The following is a 27,552-nucleotide window of genomic DNA, read 5'->3' as shown; positions in this document are numbered from 1 at the left end:
CAATTCTTTGCTCTACTGTGAAGGCCTGCAAGAAAATAAATCGCAGGGTAGTATATGGTGACGTATACTTTGATAATAATTTCTTCCCTTCCCTTCCCACAGAAAATTTGCAGATGCTGGAAATCCGAGCAACACACACAAAATACTGGCGTACGTCAGCAGGCGAGGCAGCATCTATGGAAAGGAGTATAGTCGACATTTTGGGCCGAGCCCCTTCTATATCCTGCAGAAAGCATTCGGCCCGAAATGTCGATTGTACTCTTTTCCATAGATGCTGCCTGCCTCGCCTGGTGAGTTCCTCCAGCATGTTGTGCGTGTTCTGTCTGTCTGTATCTTGCTTTACGGCGGTTGGCATCCAGCTTAATGGTGCATTACCGCCACCCTCTGCTCCAGAATGTGCACTAGACATACATTCTAAATTCCTTCACCCAATCGCGCACACACACATATATACAAACCTACACTTCACCCTCCCATCTTTGACCATCCTAGTATCCTATTCCTGTTTATTCGTCATATTCTATAAAAAACCCCTGTACCCCTTAAAAACGCTAAAAATACCCAGACTTGTGTTCTCTCACCCATGCCCAGCAACCCTTTTAATGTGAATTCCTGCATCCCCAACTCCCTTAATTTATTTCTCATCATCACTCTCTGTATCCCATACTTCCTGCAACACAAAACTACATGTTCTACTGACTCCTCTTCCTGACATTCCTCACAGAATCCTGTCTGGTGTTTCCCTATCATTTTCAATGTTTTGTTTAATGCACAGTGCCCCAGCCTTAACCTAGTCCACACAATTTCCTCTCTTCTGTTTCCATTACCTACCCTAGTAACTGCAACACTCTTTTGTATTTGATATAAATGCCTCCCTTTCCCCTCCCTGTCCCATCTTTCTTGCCACATTCGGTTGACTTTTTCCCAGATTACACACTTAACCTCTGCTTTACTGATACTAATGTGCATTTCCATATTTTCTTTCTTTAACGCCCTCTTTGCCAAGTTGTGCGCGTTGCCAGAGTCAATGGTTCTGATTCAATGTTGTTACACGTGGAAGACATCCTATTGGTGGAAATTGGCGTCGCCCTGGTTACTGTTGTTACTACGCCGCTGACTGGAATTCTCGGTGAACGGACCGCACCACTCAGTAACAGCAACATATGCCGACAGTCCGCGGAAGGTCTTCGTGAAGCGGTAATATAATGCATTCATCTAATGCTTTCAAGTTAGTGTTAGAATATTATTTAACTGAATTGAATACATATATATGCAAGGGGATTAAATTTCTAGGCTAAGATCTTTTAGCAGAACTTAGTTTATTAAACATCATCGAATTTGTTTTCACTGTGAGTCCAACGTTGGAGACATCCTATTGGTGGAAATTGGCGTCGCCCTGGTTACCGTTGTTACTTTGCGTAACCGGGATAGGTTGCTCACATGGAATTCCCGGGGAGCGGACCGTACCACTCAGTAATAGCCACTTCAGCAACGTAGCGCTGTTGGACCACGGCCATTACTTTAAAAAAAATTAAAACTTAATTTAAGAGGTGGGTCTCTGGAGCATAAAAACAGCGAAATTACTTCACCCATAAACTCGTTTGGTTAAATGTAATCGTGCAAAAGATTTTTTGTAATCCCAGCAGGGCACCATGGATGAGGAGTTTGTTAACGCAATGCTGCAGAAACGGGCAAAAGCTATCGTAATAGATGTACTGGAAAAAGCCAAAAGTTATCTTGAACAACAGATGATAAAAGAGGGTAAGGAAAAAAATACACGTTCAAGATCAGAATCAGGTTTAACGTCGCTTGCCTACAGTACTGCACATATAGGACGCCTAAGACTTGTGCACAGTACTGTAGTGATTTTATGTATTGCACTGAACTGCAGCTTCAACAAAAACAAATTTCCTGACATATGTGAGTGATGATAAACCTGATATTGATATGGGTCTCTATTGTGGACTGAGAGTGGGAAGGGGGCAGGGAGAGGGGAATCGTGGTTGGGAAAAGTCGGAGGGAGCGGGAAGCACCAGGGAGACATTCCGTAATGATCAATAAACCAATTGTGTGGAATCCAATGACCTTGCCTGGTGTCTCAGAGCTGCTTGGGTCTGTACCCCATGCTACCACCATTCCTGACACTCCTCTGCCACCTGTCCCACACCCCTCCCGTGGCGCTCCAACCTCGCCATTCCCAACATACTTTGCTCCCGCCAGACTAACAAACTCGCTCTCCACGCCACATTGACAAATACAGTACTGTGCAAACATTCTAGCTATATATATGTGTCTAAGACTTTTACACAGTCCTGTATGCCATGGAAATTTCTTGATTTTCAGCAGCAGCGCAGTATAATACACAATAAAACATGAATTATAGGGAGAAATATATAGTGCAAAAGGAGACCAAAAAAAAAATCAGAGGAAAAGTAGTGAGGCTGTGTACATGGGTTCAATGTCCATTCCGAAATCTGATTGCAGAGGGGAAGAAGCTGTTCCTGAAGTGTTCAGTGTGTGTCTTCAGGCTCCTGTACCTCCTCCTTGATGGCAGCAACAAGAAGGGGACATGTTCTGGGTGGTGGGGGTTCTTAATGACGGACGCTGCCTTTTTGAGGCGTCGCCTTTTGAAGAGATCCTCGATGCTGGTATATTATTGCCCATGTTGATGTCCAAGGATACACCCTGTAGAATGCGGGGGGATCTCACGGAAACCTACCAGATATTGAAAGGACTAAATAGGGTGGATGTGGAGAGGATGATTTCCATGGTGGGAGTATCCAGAACTAGAGGGCACAGCCTCAGTATTGAGGGGCGACCCTTTAGAACAGAGGTAAGGAGGAATTTTTGTAGCCAGAGAGTAGTGAATCTGTGGAATGCTCTGCCACAGACAGCTGTGAAGGCCAGGTCCATGGGTATATTTAAGGTGGAAGTTGATTGTTCCTGATCAGTCAGGGCATCAAAGGATATGTGGAGAAGACAGGTGTATGGGGTTGAGTGGGATCTGGGATCAACTGTGATGGAATTCTGGAGCAGACTCGATGGGCTGAATGGCCTAATTCTGCTCCAGTATCTTTATGGTCTAAGGTAGAAGGGGTGATGTTGCTCTGTTGGTAAAAAATAAAATCAAATCATTAGAAAGAGTTGACATAAGGTGGAAGGTGTTGAATCCTTATGAATAGAACTAAGGAATTGCAAGGGTAAAAAGACCCTATGGAGTTGTATACAGACTCCCAAACAGAAGTAAGAATGTGGCCTGCAAATTGCAACGGGAAATAGAAAATGCATGTCAAAAGGGCAATGTTACAATAGTCATTGGGGAATTCAATATGTGGGTAGATTGGGAAACAGACTGGTGCTGGATTACTGCAGTGAGAATTTTCTAGAGTGACCATGAGATGGCTTTTTAGAGTAGTTTGTGGTTGAGCTCACCAGGGGATCAGCTATTCTGGATTGGGTGTTTTGCAATGAACCAGAATAGATTAGAGACCTTAAGCTTAAAGAACCTTCAGGAGAAAGTGATCATAATATGATCAAATTCACTCTGAATTTTGAGAAGGGGTAGCTAAAGTCAGATGTATCAGTATTACAATGGAGTAAAGGAATTCTAGAGGCATGAGAGAGGAGCTGGCCAGAACCGATTGGAAAAGATCACTGGCAGGGATGACGGCAGAGCAGCAAAGGCTGGAATTTCTGGAAGCAATTCGAAAGGCACAGGACATATACATCTCAAAGAGGAAGAAGTGTCCTAAAGGAAAGGTGAGACAACTATAGCTGACAAGAAAAGTCAAAGCCAACATAAAAGCCAAAAGGAGGACATACAATAGAACAGAGATTCAGGGGAAGTTAGAGGATTGGGAAGCTTTTACAAACCAACAGAAGGTAACCAAAATAGTCATTAAGAAGGTAAAGTAAGCTAGCCAATAATATTAAAGGGGATACCAAAAATTTCTTCCAAGTGTAAAAGAGAGGCGAGAGTGGATATTGGACCGCTGGAAATTGATGGTGGAGAGGTAGTAATGGAGGACAATAAAATGGTGGGTGAACTGAATAAGTATTTTGCATCAATCTTCACTGTGGAAGATATTAGCAGTATGGTGGAAGTTCCAGGTGTCAGGGGGCATGAAGTCTGCGAAGTTACCATAACTAGAGAGAAGGTTCTAGGGAAACTTGAAAGGTCTGAAGGTAGATTGATCAGATGGTGTACATCCCAGGGTTCTGAAAGAGGTGGCTGAAGAGATAATGGACGCATTAGTAATGATCTTTCAAGAATCACTAGATTCTGGAATGGTTCTGGAAGACTGGAAAATTGCAAACACAAAATAATCTGCAGATGCTGGGGTCAAAGCAACACTCACAACACGCTGGAGGAACTCAGCAGGTCAGGCAGCATCAGTGGAAAAGATCGGTCGATGTTTCGGGCCGGAATCCTTCATCAGGACAAAGGGTTCCGGCCCGAAACGTCGACCAATCTTTTCCACTGATGCTGCCCGACCTGCTGGAAAATTGCAAATGTCACTCCATTCTTCAGTAAGGGAAACAATAGGTCAGTTAGTCTGACCTCAGTGGTTGGGAAGACATTGGAGTCGTCTATTAAGGATGAGGTATCAGGGTACTTGGAGGCACAGGATAAAATAGGCTATAGTTAGCATGGTTTCCTCAAGGGAACATCTTGCCTGACAAATCTATTGGAACTCTTTGAAGAAATAACAAGCAGGATAGATAAGGAAAAATTGGTTGATGTTGTGTGCTTGGATTTTCAGAAGACTTTTGACAAAGTGCCACACATGAGCTATGAACCCATGGTATTACAGAAAAGATTCTAGCATGGATAAAGCAGTGGCTGATTGGCAGGATGCGAAGAGTGGGAATAAAGGGAGCCTTTTTTGGCTGGCTATCGATGCCTAGTGGTGTTCCACAGGGATCTGTGTTGGGACCGATTCTTTTTAGGTTATTGGTCAGTGATTTGGATGATAGAATATATGGCTTTGTTGCAAAGTTTATAGACGATGTGAAGGTAAGTGGAGGGGCAGATAGTTTTGAAGAAGTAGAGAGACTACAGAAGGACTTAGAGAGTTTAGGAGAATGGGCAAAGAAGTGGCAGATGGAATACGGTGTTGGGAAGTGTATGGTCATGCACTCTGGTAGAAGAAATGAAAACGTTGACTGTTTTCTAAATGGAGTGAAAATACAAAAATCTGAGGTGCAAAGGGACTTGGGAGTCCTTGTGCAGGATTCCCTAAAGGTTAATTTGCAGGTTGAGTCTGTGGTGAGGAAGGCAAATGCAATGTTAGCACTCATTTCAAGAGGACTAGAATATAAAAGTAAGGATGTGATGTTGAGACTTTAGAAAGCACTGGTGAGGCCTCACTTGGAGTATTGTGAGCAGTTTTAGGCCCCTTATCTTAGGAAGAATGTGCTGAAACTGGAGAGGGTTCGAAGGTTTATGAAAATGATTCCAGGATTGAAAGGCTTGTCATATGAAGAGCGGTTGATGGCTCTGGGCCTGTATTCATTAAACTTCAGAAGAATGATGGGTGACCTCATTGAAACGTATCGAATGGTGAAAGGCCTTGATAGAGTGGATGTGTCTCCTACGGTGGGAGAGGACACAGCCTCAGAATAGACAGATGTCCTTTTAGAGTAGGGTAAAGGAAAACCCCAAGGCATTCTTCAATTATGTGAAGAAAAAAAGGATGACAGGAGTGAAGGTTGGACCGATTAGAGATAAAGGTGGGAAGATGTGCCTGGAGGCTGTGGAAGTGAGCGAGGTCCTCAATGAATACTTCCCTTTGGTATTCACCAATGAGAGGGAACTTGATGATGGTGAGGACAATATGAGTGAGGTTGATGTTCTGGAGCATGCTGATATTAAGGGAGAGGAAGTGTTGGAGTTGTTAAAATACATTAGGACAGATAAGTCCCCGGGGCCTGACGGAATATTCCCCAGGCTGCTCCACGAGGCAAGAGAAGAGATTGCTGAGCCTCTGGCTAGGATCTTTATGTCCTCGTTGTCCACGGAAATGGTACCGGAGGATTGGAGGGAGGTGAATGTTGTTCCCTTGTTCAAAAAGGGTAGTAGGGATAGTCCGGGTAATTATAGACCAGTGAGCCTTATGTTTGTGGTGGGAAAGCTGTTGGAAAAGATTCTTAGAGATAGGATCTATAGGCATTTAGAGAATCATGGTCTGATCAGGGACAGTCAGCATGGCTTTGTGAAGGGCAGATCGTGTCTAACAAGCCTGATAGAGTTCTTTGAGGAGGTGACCAGGCATATAGATGAGGGTGGTGCAGTGGATGTGATCTATATGGATTTTAGTAAGGCATTTGACAAGGTTCCACACGGTAGGCTTATTCAGAAAGTTAGAAGGCATGGGATCCAGGGAAGTTCGGCCAGGTGGATTCAGAATTGGCTTGCCTGCAGAAGGCAGAGGGTGGTGGTGGAGGGAGTACATTCAGATTGGAGGATTGTGACTAGTGGTGTCCCACAAGGATCTGTTCTGGGACCTCTACTTTTCGTGATTTTTATTAACGACCTGGATGTGGGGGTAGAAGGGTGGGTTGGCAAGTTTGCAGACGACACAAAGGTTGGTGGTGTAGGTAGTGTAGAGGATTGTCAAAGATTGCAGAGAGACATTGATAGGATGCAGAAGTGGGCTGAGAAGTAGCAGATGGAGTTCAACCCGGAGAAGTGTGAGGTGGTACACTTTGGAAGGACAAACTCCAAGGCAGAGTACAAAGTAAATGGCAGGATACTTGGTAGTGTGGAGGAGCGGAGGGATCTCGGGGTACATGTCCACAGATCCCTGAAAGTTGCCTCACAGGTGGATAGGGTAGTTAAGAAAGCTTATGGGGTGTTCGCTTTCATAAGTTGAGGGATAGAGTTTAAGAGTCGCGATGTAATGATGCAGCTCTATAAAACTCTGGTTAGGCCACACTTGGAGTACTGTGTCCAGTTCTGGTCACCTCACTATAGGAAGGATGTGGAAGCATTGGAAAGGGTACAGAGGAGATTTACCAGGATGCTGCCTGGTTTAGAAAGTATGCATTATGATCAGAGATTAAGGGAGCTAGGGCTTTACTCTTTGGAGAGAAGGAGGATGAGAGGAGACATGATAGAGGTGTACAAGATAATAAGAGGAATAGATAGAGTGGATAGCCAGCGCCTCTTCCCCAGGGCACCACTGCTCAATACAAGAGGACATGGCTTTAAGGTAAGGGATGGGAAGTTCAAGGGGGATATTAGAGGAAGGTTTTTTACTCAGAGAGTGGTTGGTGCGTGGAATGCACTGCCTGAGTCAGTGGTGGAGGCAGATACACTAGTGAAATTTAAGAGACTACTAGACAGGTATGTGGAGGAATCTAAGGTGGGGGCTTATATGGGAGGTATGGTTTGAGGGTCGGCACAACATTGTGGGCCGAAGGGCCTGTACTGGGCTGTACTATTCTATGTTCTATGTATGTTAGAGTGGAGATGAGGAGGAATTTCTTCAGCCAGAGGGTGGTGGATCTGTGGAGTTCTCTGCCACAGGCAGCTGTGGGCCAAGCCTTTAAGTATATTTAAGGCAGAGGTTGATAGATTCTTGATTGGTCAGGGCATGAAGAAATACAGAGAGAAGGCTGGAGATTGGTGTTGAGAGAAAAATTGGATCAGCCTTGATGAAATGGCGGAGCAAACTTGGTGGGCCAAATTGCCAATTCTTCTCCTATGGTTTTTGGTCTTATAATGGAGATGGACACGAGCCTTATATAATTTAGTGATGTTATTTACATAGCTTTTATTATACTCTCGAAATACCTGAAGTGGCATGTGCACAATTGTTTAGTTTTAAAAATAATTGCCTCAATTAAGTTTTAAGGAATAACATGAAGGTTTGATTATCAGAGTGTACTTGAATGTTGAATTGCAGGTTGAGTCAGTGGTGAGGAAGGCAAATGTAATGTTAGCATTCATTTCCAGAGGACTAGAATATAAAGCAAGGATGTAATACTGAGCTTTTATAGGTCATTAGTCAGACCACATTTGGAGTATGGTGAGCAGTTTTGGTGGTTGACGTATGAGGAGCTTTTTATGACTCTGGACCAGTACTCATTGGAGTTTAGAAGAATGAGGGGGGATCTCATTGAAACCTGTTGAAAATAGAAAGGCCTTCGTAGAGTGGACGTGGAGAGGATGTTTCCTATAATGGGTGAGTCTAGGGCCAGAGGGCACAGCCTCAGAACACAAAGATGCCCCTTTAGAATATAAATGAGGAGGAATTTCTTTAGCCAGAGGGTGGTAAATCTGTGGAATTCATTGCCATGGGCGGCTGTGGAGGCCAAGTCATTGGGTATTAAAGCAGAGTTTGGTAGGTTTTTGAATAGTCAGGATGTCAAAAATTATGGGAAGAAGGCAGGAGAATAGGGTTGAGAGGGATAATAAATCAGCCATGATGGAACGGTGGAGCAGGGCTGATGGGCCAGATAGCCTAACTTTGTTCCTACATCTTATGGTCTTATTATTCAAAGTCTTGTGTCTTGCGTTTCAGCGAACTTTACCATGTCCTTGGACAAGGATACAAGCCCCTGGCATGGGAAAGTATTTAATTGGGGTGAGGGCTAATTCTGATGCTGTGCAGCAAAAACCTGGGAGCAGATGAACAATGGAAAGGTAGAGGTTGTTTAGGGAGCTCCTGCATGAGGTTCTGGAGAGGTTTGTCAGGGAAAGGACGGTGTCTTTGCAAAGCTTTTGGGAAGATTCCAATCGGCAGGACATGGGTTTACAAAATGGAGACGTGTAGATTTTTAAAAACAAAATAAACTTTATTCATAATAAAAGAATATTTACTAGAATAAACTGTTGAACGCCCTTTCATACAGTTCTGTTGCACTCGTACACATCACCAGCACCATTGCCATTCGTGTGGTTCTCCGGGACGGCATGTTAGCTACCACTATAACTGAGGGTTTTTTTCCTCCAACCTGGCCCCTCCTCTCCAGTAGAAGAACCCCGTACTGTGCTCCTTCCCCACTGAGTCCTTGCAGTAGCCGCACCCAGCTTCATTCGTTCCCTCAGCGTGTGCTGCTGCAGCCTGGAATGTGCCAGTGGGTAGTGTTCCTCCACTGCATCTTAATGTCCTTGCAGACCAACAACTTTTTTTTTGATGGGGTCGGGGGAATGCGCTATGCAGGTGCTACACCTTGGCCAAGGGTGGGCTGCAGGCAAGCGGAGGAAAGGAGCGCCTTACACCTCACCTGATAGAGATGCGTCTGCACCCCATCACCCATTTTGTTGTCTAGTATATTTAAAATACAGCAGGTACGTTCATACTCTGAACACCATTGTAATAATCCAGCATGTACTGTATGCGTCTCAACACGGTTTCCAGAACCATGCTGTTGCAGACAGTTTGGCATAAACAGGCTCCAACTGTGTCAATTAGACAATATTCTTCTCTTTTGTAAGGAAAAAGCACTTGTCAAATTCGCAATGTCCAATAGGTCACATGCATGGATCAATTTGATAAAAGTGTGCATTCAAATGTAAGCACTCTTATGTTCCTAAATTAGCATTCTGTGTCACTCATGTCATCAGACAGTTCTTTATTCAGACCATTTATACAATCTTCCTCTCTTTTGTAAGGAAAAAGCCCTTATCAAATCGGTAACGTCCAATGGGTCACGTGCAAGGACTTCACTGTTGCCATTGGGGCAAAACAAATCGAAGAATATATCTCTGTAAGTTTATTGTGTGCTGATAATGGACTTCCGCTCTCTTTTTTGTTGTCATTTTCCTTTGGCTTCTACCTTCCCATCTTTTTTTTATCAGCCACCCCTTGTCAGTGACATCCTTTGGCGGAATATCGCTTATATAGACCTCAAGCTCGGTTATTCCGTGGTCAGTCTCGGAAAGATCAGAATCAGGTTTAATATCACTGGTTTATGTTGTTAAATACAATGCAAAACATAATATTGGAAAAATGTGAATTGCATTATATACAGTATGTACATTAAATAAGTAGAGCAAAAATAGAAATAAAACCAGTAGTGAGGTAGTGCCCATGAGTTCAATGTCCATTCAGAAATCAGATGGCAGAGGGGAAAGAATTGCTGAGTGTGTATCTTCAGGCTCCTGTACCTCCTCCCCAATGGCAGAATGAGAAGAGGGCATGTCCTGGGTGTTGGAGGTCCTTAATGATGGACGCTGCCTTTTTGAGATGTTGCTCCCTGAAGATGCCCTGGATACTACGGAGGCTCGTGCCCATGATGGATTGACTAAGTTTACAACTCTCTGCAGCTTATTTCGATCCTGTGCGGTAGCCCCCTCTCTGCTTCCTGCCAGATGGTGATGCAGCCAGTTAGAATGCTCTCCACGGTACATCTGAAGAAATTTGCAAGTGTTTTTAGTGACGTACCAGATCTCCTAATGAAATATAGCCACGGCCTTCCTTGTAGCTGCACTGATACGCTGGGTCCTGGTTAGATCCTCAGAGATATTGACACCCCAGGGTCTTGAAATTCCTCAGTCCTTCCACTTCTGGTCCCTCTGTGAGGATTGGTGTGTGTTCCTTCATCTCACCCCTTCTAAAGTCCACATTTTTTCTTTGGTCTTACTGACGTTGAGTACAAGGTTGTTGCCGCGACACCACTCAACTAACTGATCTATCTCGCTCCTGTACGCTCTCTCGTCACCATCTGAAATTCTGCCAGCAATAGCTATGCATTAACAAACTGAGATAGCTTAATCTATTCTCTCCCACACACTCACACAAATTGCTGGAGGAATTCAAGTCAGGTAGTGAATAAATATTCCGGACGAGACCTAGGACTTGTTCCGAAACAACTGGAATTCTGCAGATGCTGGAAATTCAAGCAACACACATCAAAGTTGCTGGTGAACGCAGCAGGCCAGGCAGCATCTCTAGGAAGAGGTACAGTCGACGTTTCAGGCCGAGACCCTTCGTCAGGACTAACTGAAGGGTCTCGGCCTGAAACGTCGACTCCACCTCTTCCTAGAGATGCTGCCTGGCCTGCTGCGTTCACCAGCAACTTTTATGTGTGTTACTTGTTCCGAAACGTTGACTGTCTAGTTCCCTCCATGGATGCTGCCTGACTTACAGAGTTCATCTAGCATTTTGTGTGTGTTGCTCAAGGTTTACAGCATCTGCAAAACCTGTTGTGTTTCCGATCATCTCCCCTGCTGACCAGGACGGCTAATGGTAGAGAACTGTGGAATTGAGTGTTAGTGCTATCGAACCTCACCAGTTCTAATTAATCGAATAAGTCTCAAGCAACACACACAAAATGCTGGTGAACGCAGCAGGCCAGGCAGCATCTATAGGAAGAAGTACAGTTGACGTTTCAGGCCGGGACCCTTCGTCAGGACTGACTATCTCGTCTTTCAGTTAGTCCTGACGAAGGGTCTCAGCCTGAAACGTTGACTGCTTACTCTTTTCCCTAGATGCTGCCTGGCCTGCTGCGTTCCACCAGCATTTTGTGTGTGTTGCTTAAATTTCCAGCATCTGCAGATTTCCTCGTGTTTGCGAATAAGACTCAGTCACTCCATACTGTACTGGTTTCTTCCTGTCACCTGTACTGAAAAGACAGTGAATAGCTTTTGTTTTGTGTGCCATTCAGACAGTTTCTGCAGAGAGGCGTTAAAAAGAAAACAGAATGCAGAACCTTTGAGGATGTTGCCAGGACTTGGGGACCTGAGTTATAGTGAAAGGTTAAATAGGTTTGGAGTTTATTCCCTAAAGCGTAGGAGAATGAGGGGAGATTTGATAAATGTATACACAAACTTATGAGGGATATTCATAGGGTAAATGCAAGCAGGCTTTTTTTCCCACTGAGATTAGGTGAGACTAGAACTAGAGGTTAGACAATAGGTTAAGAGTGAAAGAAATGTTTAAGGGGAAACTGAGGGGGTACGTTTTCACTCAGAAGGTGGACAGAGTGTGGAATGAGCTGTCAGCTGAAATGGACGTGGGTTTGATTTCAGTGTTTCAATATACATATGACAAATAATGCTAATCTCTCCTAATCAATAAGAATTTTGCCGACGACACTACATTGATTGGCCTAATCTCAAACAATAACGAAGAAGTCATCTCTCTGACACAGTGGTATCAACAAAACAACCTCTCCTTCAATGTCACAAAAACAAAGGAGCTGGTTGTGGATTACAGGAGGAATGGAGACGGGCTAACCCCAATTGACATCAATGGATCTGGGGGTGAGAGAGTAAACAGCTTCAAGTTCCTCGGCATCCACATCACTGAGGGCCTCATGTGGTCTGTACACACCAGCTGTGTGGTGAAAAAGGCACAACAGTGCCTCTTTCACCTCAGATGGTTGAGGAAGTTTAGTATGGGCACCCAGATCCTAAGAACTTTCTACAGGGGTACAACTGAGAGCATCCTGACTGGCCGTATCACTGCCTGGTATGGGAACTGTACCTTCCCTAATCGCAGGACTCTGCAGAGAGTGGTGCGGACAGCCCAGCACATCTGTAGTTGTGAGCTTCCCATGATTCAGGACATTTACAAAGACAGGTGCATAAAAAGGACCCATAGAATCATCGGGGACCTGAGTCACCCCAACCACAATCTATTCCAACTGCTATCATCCGGGAAAGGGCACGGAAACATAAAAGCCAGGACCAACAGGCTCCGGGACAGCTTCTTCCACCAGGCCATCAGACTGATGAACTCACACTGATTTGAATGTATTTCTATGTTACATTGACTGTTCTATTTATTATAAATTATTATAAATTACAATGATTGCACTTTGCACATTTAGACGGAGACGCAAAGATTTTTACTCATGTAAGGATGTGAAGGATGTAAGAAACAAGGTCAATTCAATTCAGTTCGAATGAAAGCTTGAGTAGGCACTGCATGTGGTCAGAGGCTGGGTGAGCCTTACCAATTTTATCAGAGCACGGTGGAATGCCTTCTGTCTGCATGCGTATTGGCTTGGTATGGCAGCTGCTCTGCACACGACCACAGGAAACTGCAGACGGTCGTGGACAGTTCACCTCGGCCCTGGGACCAGCCTCCTCTCTATGGACTCTGTCTATACTTCTCGCTCTCCCAATAAAGCAGCCAGCATAATTCTAAGACCCCATCTACCCTGGACATTCTGTCTTCTCCCCTCCCCATCAGGCAGGAGATACAAAGGCCTGAAAACACGTACACAAGGACAGCTTCTACCCCCTGTTATATAACTATTGAATGTCTCCTGATTATGACGTTGGACTCTTGGCCTCACTTGTCTACCTCATTCTGATCTAGGACTTTATTGATTTCCTGCACTGCGTTTTCTTTGTAGCTGTTACACTTTATTCTGCAAGGTACCATTTCACCTTTTTCTACCTCAGTGCACGGTGTAATGATCTGACCTGTTCCCACTCCGACTTGTAAGGAGTTTGTATGTTCTCCCCGTGACTGTGTGGATTTCCTGCACATCCCAAAGACGTATGGATTAGCAGGTTAGATGGTGACAGAGGTGCAAATGGGCGTTGTGGTCTCATTGGGCTGGAACGACCTGTTCCTGTGCTGGATCTCTGAGGAAATAAATAAGATAAGCTTTTCAATATATCTTGCTACAATAGTAAAACAACTCCAATTCAAGTCACAACAAGCTTACAAACCTGACATTAAATTAATCTTTCTTTTTAAATCTTTTTATTAAATAAGTATACAAAAAGGTAAGCCATATAGACACTAATACACTGTTAGAATATAATAAAATTACAGAAGATATTAATACAAAAAAAAACTACAATGTAATTTAAACATAACATACCAAGGTAACATAATAGTATACTAATTTTATATATATATCAATAGAGAAAAGGAAACCCCCCCCCAAAAAAACCCACCGTGCAACTGACTAAAAGCAAAGCAAAGCAATGGGCTAACTTGAAACCAAACAGAGTTAAACTTAAAATCACATCCTCAATCCCGACCTCCATTAAAAACAGTAAAAAAAACAAGAAGGGTATATATTACATTAAATAAAAATATTGAATAAAAGATCTCCAAGTCTGTTCAAATTTAAATGAGAAGTCATAAAGATTGCTTCTAAGACATTAAATTAATCATAAACACAAGGAGGTCTGCGGGGGTTTCTGGAAATCCAAAGCCAACACACACAAAATGCTGGAGGAGCTCAGCGGTTCAGGCAGAATCTATGGAATTGGATAAAGAGTTGATGTGTCAGACTCATACTGTAATGAGAATGATATTGTACTCTAACAGGCATGGGAGTTCTCCGATTGCTGGCTGCACTGCTTGGATTACCTGAGGGAAGAGGAACTGGAGTACCACATCCGTCACCATTATCGAGTGCGGTGGAGTATTCCGACACGAAGGAAGCCCATCCCACGAGCAACAGCCTCCACTTACTTCATTGTTGAAATCTCAAAAGTTAAATCACCTGTGAGTAAGAGCGTGGAGAACGTCCGCACAATAGATGAGCTGTCTGGTTTTAAACACCAGCCTGGGCTAGATGTCGAAGGTGGATCGTGGGGTTGTGAGGGGGAATGGGCTTTATATCTGTTGGCTCTTCGTTAGACCAACACGATCTGGCGAAGCTGTCTGGGAGAAGAAAGGTTGGTGCACACCAGTTGAACACTGTGGGTACGTTGTGTCGACCTGCAGGTTCACTACAGAGCTGGGAACAGTGCCTTTAGCCACAGAACTTAAGGCACTGAAAACATGACAACATGGAACATAGAACAGTACAGGCCCTTTGGCCCACAATACTGTGCCGACCTAAATAAATCTACTCCATGAACAATCTAACCCCTGCCTTCTGCACAGCCCACAACCCGCCATTTTCCTTACGTCCCCATGCCTATCTAGGAGCCTCTTAAATATCCCTGTTGTATCAACTTCTGACCAACACCCCAGACAGTGCGTTCCACTGCCATTACCTCCCTGGGAAAAGGTTCACTCTGTCAATGCACTATGAACCTGGATCAGTGCCTAAACTCATAGAGATTCACTATTGACCTGGGATTAGTGCGTAAACCGTTGAGGATCAAGTACTGAGGCAGGACCAGTGTCAAAACTGTTTGGAACCACTACAAGGGTTCAGAGTCCAAACTTCAGGAACCTGTCACAGATCTGAGATCAGACTCTAGTCAACTGGCGGAATGGTATTGATTTTGTATCAGTGTTTAAACCTTTAGTGACCGAGCACAGGCCTGAGGACAGTGTTTTAACTATTAAACTATAAAGGTTTTAGTTCTTGAAATGTACCTTTCGAGTGGAGATAAAGGCTGACGATCAATGCTTACTGCCAGTGAGATGACTACAATGTGTCCCAAGGTGACTTCAAGTTCAGGTTTATTGCCATTCAAGCACGTATACAATTAAACAAAACAGTGTTCCTCTGGGGCCAAAGGTGCAAAACACCATATATACAGTCACACACAACGTACGCAGTTACGATCCAGCACATAGAGTCACAAAATAATATGAGCACAAGTCCCTGAGTGGCATGGCCTGACGGGTTGACAAAACGTGTGGGGTGCACGTTTGCGTAAGACAGTATCATGCTACTGATGTTATTCGAATAAATCAAGCAGTTGTATAAATATGTGAAACGGCAGCAATAAGAGATGAAAAGTGATCAGAGCAGGTTGAGAGCGTGACTGTGAGTTGGGCAGTTGTGGGTGCGGGGTGGAGTGGCTGGTCATTCAGACAGGGTGTGTATGTGTGCTGGGGGGCAGCAGGGTGTCAAGACGTCTAACAGCTCTGGGGCAGAAGCTGTTACCCAGTCTGACAACTCTCACTCTTAGGCTGTGGTACCTGCTGCCTGACGGCAGGGGGTCAGAGAGACTGCGGGAAGGATGGGAGGGGTCTTTGGCAATGCTGGAGGTACTGCGTATGCCGCACTTCTGATAATGATCTGATATCTGGTATGTGATATGTGATATTTTTATATATGATTTCCCATGATTGGTAAAGCCTAGATTTACTAGAGAACATATCTCATGAGTGAAGGCTGGACAAGTTGGAGTTTATCTCTGGAGCGATGGAGGATGAGAGGCAAATTGGTAGAAGTGTATAAGACTGTGAGAGACTTTGAGGGAGTGGACAGCCTGCACCTTATTCCCAGGGCGGCAATGGTCAATACCAGAGGACATCCATTTAAGGTGAGTGGAGATATCAGAGGTAGGCTTTTTACACAGAGTGTGGTGGGTCCCTGAACACACTGCTGTGACTGGCGGTAGAGGCAGATACATTAGGGACACTTAAGGTGGTCCTAGGTGGGAACAGGGATTTAAGAAAAATGGAGGCCCTTGGGCTTTATAGGAGGGAAGGGTTAAATTGACCATTCAGTATGTTTATATGGGTTAGTATTACATTGTGGGCTGAAGGGCCTGTGCTGTTCTATGAAGCCTGCAGCTTCAATGGAGATTTGTAGTCCTCCGGTGAACCACTGTTCGATATCTTCATGTTTTCAGTGATGAAACACTGATTGCTAAGTGTTAAGTGCTCGGAATTGGGGGTTTCAATTCAGCTTTGCAAAAAAAAAAGAGAAAATAATCTTTTATCTCTGGATCCTTCAGTCGATGCAATATATTGCGCTGGTGAGAATACGCTGAATAACCTAAAATTCTCTGTCTTCGTGTGAATTCCTGAAGCACAGTGTTGCTGAAGAACTGAAGGATTAAACTAAAGTAGTAGCACACACAGAAATGTGAACAATTCAGTGATTTTTCTTTGTATTGTTGAAATGGATCCATCAGTTACTTAACTAATGTTAACGTCTGAATGTTTTTAGGTTTTTCCAGTTGAAGTTTACTACTTTTCTGAATCAAACAGACTTCTGCACAGGTAGATAATTTACTCAATTTCTGACAACTGTGTGTTTTCAATTCATTTCCAGAATACATTTGTGGGTGTCAAGGTTAGCAGCTAGTGGTTGGCAGCTTTGAGGATAAGCTGCACATGGAGTTGTGCTGTGTATGTGACAAGCTGATGAGCCACTGGTGGGATGGGTGTGGCCAGCTCTGTCGATCATGGGCCAGGCGACATCACACGTGAGTGGGATCCATTGTATTGGTGGCACTGTTTGCTCTCTCCCGAGCTCCTTTTCTACACAAGTGTGACTGACAAAGGCAAATACTGATGCCAAGGATCTGGCACCCATGACCAGCTCCATTTCAAGGCTTTCACAGATTTGGAGCTCTGCGGTTGAGTTGTGTATTGAGACTAGAACGGGAACTCATCGAATAAGGGTGAAAGATGAAATGTTGAGGGGGAACTTCTTCACTCAGAGTGGTGAGAGCTGCCAGTGGAATTGGTGAATGTGGGATTGATTGCAACATTTAAGAGAAGTTTGGGTAAGTACATGGAGGGGAGGGTGATGGTCTGGGTGTGGGATGATGGGACCAGTCAGAATAACAGATTGGCCACAGACTAGATGGGCCAAAGGACATGGATCTGTAATTTCTCTTTGTGGGCTGAGGAGTACAGACATAACCTAGCTGTATATTACTAATCCATCTATTCTTTAGAGTTCCCTTTAAATACAGAAGGGTACAGATTAGCACCATGGATAGTTTTCCTGAAAATCATTGACCATTCCCATGGATTTTAAACTGATAGCCTCATCAGTAATAAATTGTTTTTCATTAGGAGAGATTTAGAAGTTAGTTACTGCATTCACAATCAACTAAAGTTGGATTCTGATTATCCATTTATCCTCGTTAACATGAACTAATTTCATACTACACATATAATCAATAGGGTCATTCATGATTGTATAAAGAGGTACACACCTTTAAAGGAATCAATGACTTACTCAGTGATAATTAACTAAAAGAAGGCTGACTTCCAAGCCACTTCAACCACTTCAGATACCACAATTAGACTATTCTGACTGAAGGCAAAATTAAACTCCCAAGCTAATATTATAACATTGTTATAGATAATTTACAGATAAATTTAGTATGAGATCATAAGTCATAAGAGCAGCATGTCATTCCATCATGGTTGATTTATTATCCCTCTCAACACCATACTGCTGGCTTCTTTCTGTAACCTTTGACACCTTTACTAATCAAGAACATATCAACCTCTGCTTTAAACACAGTGGATTCTGGTTATTTGGGCACATTGGGACCAGTACATTTTGGCCCAATTATGCGGCTGCTCCAATTACTCAAAAGTTTCATGGAAATAGTTAAAAAGGTATAAAAAAGACAAGCTACTGGTTAACTGAATAACAAGTTACGTAAATGAAAAACAGTACTATAAAACTTGTATTAGTTCCTAATAGTTTCAGCTGAGGAATTAATCCAGTGTACACTGCCGTGTTCTTTTGATTGACTGTAAATGAACAAAATTAGTGCAGACATCCAGAGCAGATAATGGACTGCTTTCATACAATGCTTTAGACGATTGCATCCTCCAAACCATCATTTTCATTGTAACATTCAAGATAATTGTTGGTATCTTCAAATATTTTGTGGTTCCTAACTTATTGAAGAAGTGAAATTGTTTCCTTACTGAGGCGGTCGATGTTTCAGGCTGAGACCCTTCTTCAGGACTGGGGTCCTATGCTGTGGACCCCGGGTTGGGAACCCCTAAGCGAGAAGGTGATAGGTGGAAAAGGTAATAGGCTGAAGGAGGAGGAACCTGATAGTTGTGTTTAATGATAGAATTTCTAGTTTGAGATGTCATTATTAGAGACTGACAGCTAATGTGCTCAACGTTTATTGACAAATACTTGGTAAAGTTCTATTAAGGTAAAGTTGTTAAATCTTTAGAAGGAATAATTTTATTTCTTAAAAACAGGTGAGTAAATAAAGGGGAATTGACGTAGTTGGACTACCTAAATAACCAAGATGTCTTGTAATATCTGAAATTAAACATGATGATTGTATATTTGAGACCACTTGTACAACAATGGATGGGTGGAAATAGCTTTATGGTTTGCAAATTAGTCAGAGTTCCTCATAATAGCTGTAGTTGCTCTTGCTAATCAGATTCAAGACAATAACAGCAGGCGAAAATGATTTAGTTTCTTTCAGAAATGTTTCAATTGATCGGATATTTTAAGACGAGGATTATGCTGAAACACTTTGGTTTTAAAAGCAGAGAACTAAGCAGTGTATTATTTTGTTTTTAAAGACCAGGCCAATCAAGATTCAAAGAAAGCTGGCTAAAAGACATCATCGAAAGCAAAATCCTATTAATGGAGCAAGTGGAATTTTAGTTTGAATTGTGAATATTTGGAAGAACCCAAAGCTGATTTGTATTCTGATTTTACTTTTAAAGTTATGATTTACACACACAGATAGTTCAATAGTCTCCAGTTGCTCTTTGCTCCCTTTTCACTTCGATTCCCATTATCTATTTGTGAATCTTGATGTGAATGACAGCAGGCTATTAAACATTTGCAATCTCTTTTTGAGAGTGCCATCATGTTCTTGAATGCAATGTCAAGACTTCTAGCGTACCTCACCAAAATAAATGAGCACCCCTGCTGAACCACACGTAATTGTCACCTGAACATGTTTAAAAGGAAGCATTACAGCTGCCTCTCTGTGACAAATATCCATTTCCTTACCTTAGCATGGAGACACAAGGTCAGTGTAAATTCAAGTCCTCAGATATAGGACCATAGACCACGAATCAAACAAAATATCTCAGCAACAACCCACCTCAATAGTTTCTCTGATCGAGCCATCAAAGAAATTAGATTTTTTAATATATTGCATGATTTTCAAAATTAATGTATAATAAATTAATTTATGGAATATATTTCAGTATATTTTTTTAATAAACCAGTGCTGGATTAGATTGTATAATTGCTATTTTTCTTGTAGATTAGCTTTATGCTTGTTTGTATTTTTATATAATTAGCTATGTATCTGCAGTTGTTCAGTGTTTCTCCTAGTGGTTACAGTTCCATATTATTCTGGAAGATTCTTGGGTATCACATTTTTCTGAATAGGGGCTATCTGATTGGTTAACCCTTGTCTACAAAATTTGAATGGTATTTATTACTGTTAAATTGGTATAGGAAGGCTAAACCATGTTGCCTTGGTTGCTTTCCCATGCTACTAGACTCTGCTTTCTCAATCCCTTTGTTCTCTAAGCATTTAATAAACTATCATGAAGTAAGTTTTATGTCTCATTCTTGACTTCTGAGAAGCCTGGGTCAAACCAGGATCCAATAGCAGTTTCATATACAAAAGTAGCTTCAAAACTGGTGTTTGATGTAACTGAAGACATTATTGGCCACAGGAACAAATTCATTTCCAAATGAGCATCTTCTTGAGAAGTATTTTTTTGGTTAAGTGTCACAGTGCAGAACCACAGTGAAATAGTTACTCATCCATTTTGATTTTGTTCCATCCCACTGGGCATCACTGGTATATTTTGAGGGGAAATCAGTTTATCAAGTGTTCATTTTAGACACTTGATTGAATCATTGATCAGGTAACAACAAATAATGCTCTAGTATGTTCTAAACATCAAATGCCATCTTTGGTCATATTACTAGCATGGCAAAATCAATCTTCATCACTGTGGTGTCACAGAGAGCTTTTGGCACATTGACCTTCATAAATTGAAGTATGAGTAGAGGAGTTGGGGTGTAATGTTGAAGTTGTATAAAATGTTGCTGAGACCAAATTTGGAGTAGTGTGCGCAATTCTGGTCACCTACCTACAGGAAAGTTATCAGTAAAATTTTAAGAGTGCAGAGAAAATTTACAAGGATGTTGCCAGGACTTGAGGAACAGAGTTATAGGGAAAGGTTGAACAGGTTATGAGAATGAGGGGAAGGAGATTTGATAGAAGTATACAAATTGAGGGTTATAGACAGAGTAAATGCAAGGAGGCTTCCTCCACAAAGATTGGAGGAAACTAGAATCATAGGTTAAGGGTGAAAGATGAAATATTTAAGGTGAACCTGAGGGGGTACTCAGGGTGGTAGCAGCAGAAGTGGTGGACGCAGGTTTGACTTCAACATTCAGAATGTACATGGGTGGGAGGGGCATGGAGGGTTACAGTCCAGGTGCAGGTTGATGGGACCAGACAGACGAGCAGCTTGGAACAGACTTAGTGGGCCAAAGGGCCTATTTCTGTGTTGTTGTGTTCTATGACCACCCTAAACTTACCTAGCTCTGTACTGACTTCCAGTTAGTTAACGATTAATCTTACTGTATGTTTAATTAAGCAGTATATCTTAATTATGGTTATCGCAATCAGTATGTTATATCTCAACCATTTGTTGTAAATTACTTCGAAGTTGCTGGGGTCTCCGTGCAGTGCAAGTGTTTGTGAAGGACTTTTTCTTCACCTGACTTCTAATGAAGAGTAGAATACAGAAAAATCATCCATCACATACCAATCTATATTAAACATTTTAATATCATAACTTTACATCAAGGTAACACTGTTAAGTTGTTTTATACAAAACTAGAAAGGTGATAGGAAATTTAAGGTTTGAAGTTTACAATATTAACATTCAATTTGAACCAGCTACAGTGAAAACAAGCTTATATTAAGAGCTTATCCAGATTATATTAAGGGTTTGATCAAAGACATTTTAAATGCTGAAAATGAAGGTAAAAAAATCTGAAAATGACCAGCATTGCAAGCACCCATCAAAAAAACAGAACTCAATCAGGTGATCGACCTGCTGCTGCGCATTCCCAGGTTTTAAATAGAAGCTGTTTAAAAAAATTAGATCTCTATTTCTCCTCCTTGCCTTTGGTCTTTCTTTGTACCATCTCCCTGAAACCAGAAAGGATCTTGTTCTCCCTCTTTAGCCGTTCCTCTTTGTTAAACGAAGCGAGGGCTCTCTTTTCATCGGCACTGTAAATTTGGTTCTCTTTACGGAGACGCACAGCCTCCATTCGGCGATGTCTGAACACAAAAAAAGGCAAAACTCGAGTCGGGTTAAATGTCACAATTATTCACACATTGGTAAAGAATAAAATCATGACTAATATCCAATCATAACTGGATGCACGTTAGAAGCAAAATGGTCAATGAAAACTTATCAATTGCTTAAATTCTTACATTTCTACTTTATTTGTATGATCCAGTCATTCATCTGTTATTTTACAGCTCAGTTTTATTAAACAGGCACTTTACAAATTAACCAATAAAATTAGTGGCAAACTTTACAATTTAGAACCTTATATGCTTTATGCAAACAGGAGTTTTAATTGTGTCTGTTTTAGATAATATCATGAACAAAACCACATAACAAGCCCATCCAGAGGTTTTGAGGTAGCACAGTAGCGTAATGCTATGAGAGTGTCAGCGATAGGTTCAATTCCCACCGCTGTCAGTAAGGAGTTTCTATGTTCTCCCTGTGACTGTGTGGGTTTCCTCCGGGTGCTCTGGTTTCCTCCCACATTCCAAAGACATACGGGTTAGTAGGTTAGTTGGTCACATGGGTGTAATTGGGCAGAGTGGGCTCATTGGAACACTCACAACACGCTGGAGGAACTCAGCAGGTCGGGCAGCATCCGTGGAAAAGATCGGTCGACGTTTCGGGCCGGAACCCTTCATCAGGACCGAAATGTCGACCGATCTTTTCCACAGATGCTGCCCGACCTGCTGAGTTCCTCCAGCGTGTTGTGAGTGTTGCTTTGACCCCAGCATCTGCAGATTATTTTGTGGGCTCATTGGGCCTGAAGGGCCTGTTACCAAGCTGTATCTCTGAATAAAATTTAAAAACAAAGACTTAGTGTAGCACTATTTCTCTATCCAAATCCATCACCCAGGCTCCAAAGCTGGTCATCATTTTCATAACTTTGTACATAATTTGCACGCATATTGTAATGCAAGAAATTGAGAAGTTAATGATATTAATGGAGGGCACCTAGACATGCAACATTTTAAAAATGATTCCAACAGTTCCAACAAATGCAAAGTTGAAGAGTGGGTATTTGGCAGGATGGGGTACTGGTGGAGATCAATAAGCCAATTTAAATAAAATTCAATGGAAAGCTCTTGGCAAGGGGTTTAATACCTGAAGAGAAATGTAAATACCAAAACCGAGAGAAAAAAAATCCTATTCTGCAATTCCTTCCTTGACATGTCTACTGAGGTGCAGTTTCCCAGGCGGAAAAGTGTTCCCATCTCCTCCAGCATTTGCAGTATTGGTCTGAAGCAGAAATTCTACAACAGGCAACACGGCAGTGTAATGCTGTAACAGCAGCAATTGGTAAAATAGTGTTCAATTCCCACCGCTGTCTGTAAGGAATTTATACTCTCTCCCTGTGACCATGTGGGTTTCCTCTAATTGCTCCAGCTTCTTCCCACATTCCAAAGATGTACAGGGTAGGCTTAGTGAGTTGTGGGCATGCTATGTTCGTTCCAGAAGTGTGGTGACACTCATCTCAATCTCCAGATACAGATGCAGATTTCTTGGGGAATTACAATCAAGAACTCTGCAACAACTCCACCTCCTGAAGCAGAAACTCCACGGGAAACTATAGTCGCCTTTCTAAAACCTTTAGATCCAAGACAGATTCAGCAGCTAATTTAGTTGACAAAGGTGATCCTTCCTTAACCGGCTGTATCACTAGCTTTTATTTACTACCTTAGTTGCTCCTTGATTTTACTCAAACCCCTTTAGATTGATCTCCTCATTGCAGAAGAACTTGCACCTCAATAAGGCCTTAAAAGTATTTATTTTCCACTGAATTCATCAACTTCCTACTGAACAGGTGACCCTCACTTGGTATACCCTCAGGATGAGTTTAGTCCTTTTTTTTTAGGTGAAAATACAAAATCCTACGACTATGTAATAGTAGTAGTACTGCCATCACTCGGTCAAGCTGATAATACTCTTCCAAGGGTTTGCTCCCTCAACGGCGAATGCACGTGCATAACTTTATTTCACGTGTGGAGGGTGATGCACATGCAGCTACTACACAGTCTTTGACAGGTTGGGGTCAGGATCCAGTGGCATGGCACCCAAGATGACTGGGTGCCCTTCACTGCTGCAGCCTTCCGCCACCTTCGCTGCCGCGGTGATGTGTCGTCATCATCTGCCATCTCCACCACTGAGGATCACTCTTTGTCGAGACCCTCCCACTTGATCCTACCGCAGTGGGTGACCCTACCAGGAGCTAAGCTTCAGACGGCTTTGCTCTTGGGATCTCAGCAACTCGCAGGCCTCTCCACACAAAGCGATGATCCTCGGAGAAGCTATGTAATAGATACTTTCCCTTCTTCCTTTCACCAAGTTTATAAATTCTACAGAACATAAATCAAAACCTAAAACAGAACTTAAAACTTGAAGTGCACTGTTAGAAAAAGCTTCTTACCTGCTTCCACTCATTACGTAACCAGAATGTTCAAAGGAAGCAATCTGCTCACTTGTCAGACCAATTTCACCTCTTCGTGGAATTCGCTTTCCAGCCTTCACGTACTCAGCCATGGCAGCCCCCTCACCAGGAAGCAGAGCGTGACCGTAACTAGAAGACAGAGATGGTTAAGTGCGTGAGTAATGAACTTTTTTTTTGGCGTGTGCCTGCATGCGTGCGAGTCCGTGATGATGTCTTTTTCATGGCTTTTACGAGGTGTCTAGTGAGAGAGAGAGACTGTGTGGCTCACCACTCCTCACACAGACATTTCGCAGTATTTTCCCTTTATTTTACAGGGTCGAGTTGTGATCTCGACACTCAACCCGGCACGGATGGAAAGTGTACTCGGGAGCGGACCCGACTGGTTCCCAACCCAGGAACCTTCGCTCTCTGGTCCGGCGCCGATATCGTTGTGCCACCAGCCGGCCCGTGAGTAATGAACTTTAGTTCTTCATAGAGCCTTACAGCACAGTTTGGGCCCTTCAGCCTACAATGTTGTGCTAACCTTTTAACCTACTTCATGACCTAACCCTTGCTTCCCACATTTTGCTTGATGTTCCTTTCCGTGCCTTGTGGCACACTGGCTGGCAGCCTTGCTGTTTCTTTAGCATTCTGGTGTGTATTTTGACGAGGTCGAATTGCTAACTCGATGCTCAACCCAGCCTGGATGGAAAGCGTGCAAAGAGCTGGCTGAGTTCAAGCCCAGGACCATTCACCATGAAGTCCAGTGCAGCTGCCACTACGCCACTGGCTCACAATTCCTTCTTACATAGCCCTCCACTTTTTCTTTCATCCATGTGCCCAGCTAAGAGTCTCTTAAGTGTCCCTAATGTATCTGCCTCTACCACTACCCCGTGAACCCAACCGTCCGCAAAAACCTACCTCTGAACAAGGGAAACTGTCAGTGTTTTAAAAGAAAAGAAAATGAGCTGCTGGAGGAACTCGGCAGGCCAGGCAGCAGACTACACTGAAATGGACAGTTGACGATTCAGGTCAAGACGCTTCAGGACCCGCTAAGTTCTCCACCAGTTTGCTTTATTTGCTCCAAATTGCTGTATGTACAGTCTCCTGAGGTGTCAAAATAGTTGCTGTGACGTGACTAGTGTGGTAGTGTAGTGGGTAGTGCTTGTCGCTCTCACTTTCAGCTTCCAGCGCTGGCTAGCAGTCTTGCAAAAAGGACAGCAAATGTGTAAATCTCTTCCTCCAGTACAGAGCCTCTCCAACAGCCAGCCTCATACAGTGCCTCCTCGCTGGCGACACACAGAAACCAAACTCCTTTCAGACCCAGGCTGAACTAAAGAGGACAGGCAGGAGGTCTGGCTCCCACACACGTAACAGGCAGGCCCACTCGTGTGCGTACACGCCCCGGTGCTTTATGAACCAGTCCCCAGCTATGGGTAAACAGCCCCACTGCCTGGTGGGCAGCCCTGGGAGAGACGAGGCCTATGGGAGTAAACCCAGACAGCAAATCTGAAGGGAAGCCCCTACGGCGGCTGGGCATCTTTGAACATCCTTCCGGCAGCCAAGCTGGTGCCAAACATACTGCCTCACAAGCTTTCCTTTGGACTACACTGGTGAGGCCGAGAAGGGGATCTTGACGACTGGGCATCTCAGGATCTCCATACCTTCTGCCCGGGCTTGTGATCATGATTATCACTCGCCGTCTTCCAGACAGACGGATGCCATCCACTACTAAAGTCTCGAGTCTCTGTGACAGTATTTTAAATAACACTGGTAAGGTACCATTCAGTGCCAGTTACAATTTAAAATCAAATCTTTTGTGTTAAAATGGAGACTACCTTCTCCCTCTCCTGGACACATCTTTCACCTGCCAGTTTGTGCTCCTTCCCTTCCTCCCTTCTTATTCTGGCTTCTGCACCCTTTTTTCTCCCGGCCCTGATGAAGGGTCTTAGCCTGAAAACTCGACTTCTCACTACCCTTCATAAATGCTGCCTCACCACCGAGTTTCTCCGGCGGTTTGTATCTGCTGCATTTGTGTTAAAAATTTCATTCAATTTAAAAGTGTAGAAAATACGATCAACTACTTAAAAAGAAAAAGCGATCACTTACTTCAGCGGCTTTTCATCATCTTGGGCAGAGTGCTGCTTTGGAGCTTCAGGCCCATAAGACACGTCCTCCTCATGTGCACCTTCAGAAGGAAAATGTTCACCAAGGTATTAATTAATTAAACAAGTGGGCTGAAATTGAGACAATCTCATTAATTTTCCACCTAGCTCACCCTCTGACCTTGTCCTCCTATGCCATTCTAATGAAGCTTAACGCAAGCTCTATAAACAGCACTATCTTTTGCCAGCCACACTACAGCTACGAGAGTAATAATATTAGATAAACCATTCCATTATCTGCATTTGTAGCTCCTCTAAATTTGGTGTCTGATTTAATTACTTATTCAATTTCTGGGGAAGGTCCCACCATCCATTGTATTTTATGTAGGCCAGCCCCTATAAATATGACTCGGTGCAAAGTTTTGTGGAAAAATTATGGATTCTGATTGCAAATCTATCCAAATAAAGATGACCCTTGCATTACAGGGTGGGGAGGGAGTGCTTGCGTTCCTTGAAAATGTCCCTCTTGCAATTTTGCATAACATGAAGAAATATCATCTGTACACGTGTGCACAGAAATAAAAGTGAAAAACATCCACGTTTACTCTTTTTTCCTAATTTCATAAGCGTGAACTTTCAATCTGTACCAGAATTTGTGTCTGTGTTCTGTGAAAACTGTAAGGGCAAATTTCTGTTTGTCAAACTGCCATAACATGATGGTTGTCTGTACATACTTACGTGTTTTTTCTACCCAGATAGCTTCATGTGCGCTTTCTTCATCAGATTCGTCACTACTCGATTCGGACACTTTTTTCTTGTTCTTTTTTGCTTTCTTTGGTTTCTTTCTATTAAATTAAACACAAACGTTTGCTTTCTTCAGATATTGTATTTTTCTCTCTATTATTAACTCACTGCTATTAAGACTTTTTGGGAAGGAGCAGAGTGGAAGTGGGGAAAGGACAAAAAAGCAGAAAGGTAGAGAGGGAGGAGGGAAAAGTGATATTGTGCATCTTGCATCCAAAAGTTTTGTTATAAGCGTTTCTCTTTCTTTAATGCGTTAATCAATGAAAGGCAAATGTTGAACTACTGAATTTATAGCAATGCTTTCACCTGACTGCTTGTCAAGAGCACATACCTGATCAGG

The 27,552-nt window shown here is 42.9% G+C and overlaps 2 protein-coding genes across 2 annotated transcripts in view; one reads left to right on the top strand and one right to left on the bottom strand.

Annotated features, from left to right (window-relative positions):
- Positions 1–1,147: 1,147 nt before the first annotated feature.
- On the top strand, positions 1,148–20,701 carry akap14 (A-kinase anchoring protein 14). Its single transcript, XM_063061451.1, has 6 exons — positions 1,148–1,197; positions 1,647–1,761; positions 9,623–9,717; positions 14,247–14,426; positions 16,783–16,835; positions 19,137–20,701. Exons 2-6 carry the CDS (start codon positions 1,653–1,655, stop codon positions 19,219–19,221), a joined length of 522 nt encoding a protein of 173 aa, XP_062917521.1. The 5' UTR covers positions 1,148–1,197; positions 1,647–1,652; the 3' UTR covers positions 19,222–20,701.
- A 697-nt stretch (positions 20,702–21,398) lies between these two features.
- The window catches only part of nkap (NFKB activating protein), a 38,528-nt gene continuing 32,374 nt past the window's right edge, over positions 21,399–27,552 (bottom strand). The window contains exons 7-10 of the mRNA XM_063061449.1: positions 27,147–27,253; positions 26,413–26,491; positions 24,304–24,453; positions 21,399–21,883 (exon numbers count right to left, since the gene is read on the bottom strand). Coding sequence (XP_062917519.1) covers positions 21,709–21,883; positions 24,304–24,453; positions 26,413–26,491; positions 27,147–27,253 — 511 coding nt within the window. The 3' untranslated portion in view covers positions 21,399–21,708. The remainder of the gene's footprint in view (positions 21,884–24,303; positions 24,454–26,412; positions 26,492–27,146; positions 27,254–27,552) is intronic.

Source organism: Mobula hypostoma, chromosome 10 (assembly GCF_963921235.1).
Source record: "Mobula hypostoma chromosome 10, sMobHyp1.1, whole genome shotgun sequence".
In the NCBI taxonomy this organism is placed as follows: Eukaryota; Metazoa; Chordata; class Chondrichthyes; order Myliobatiformes; family Myliobatidae; genus Mobula; species Mobula hypostoma.
Note: the sequence above shows the minus strand (reverse complement) of the source record. Positions and strands in the feature narration are given on the sequence as shown.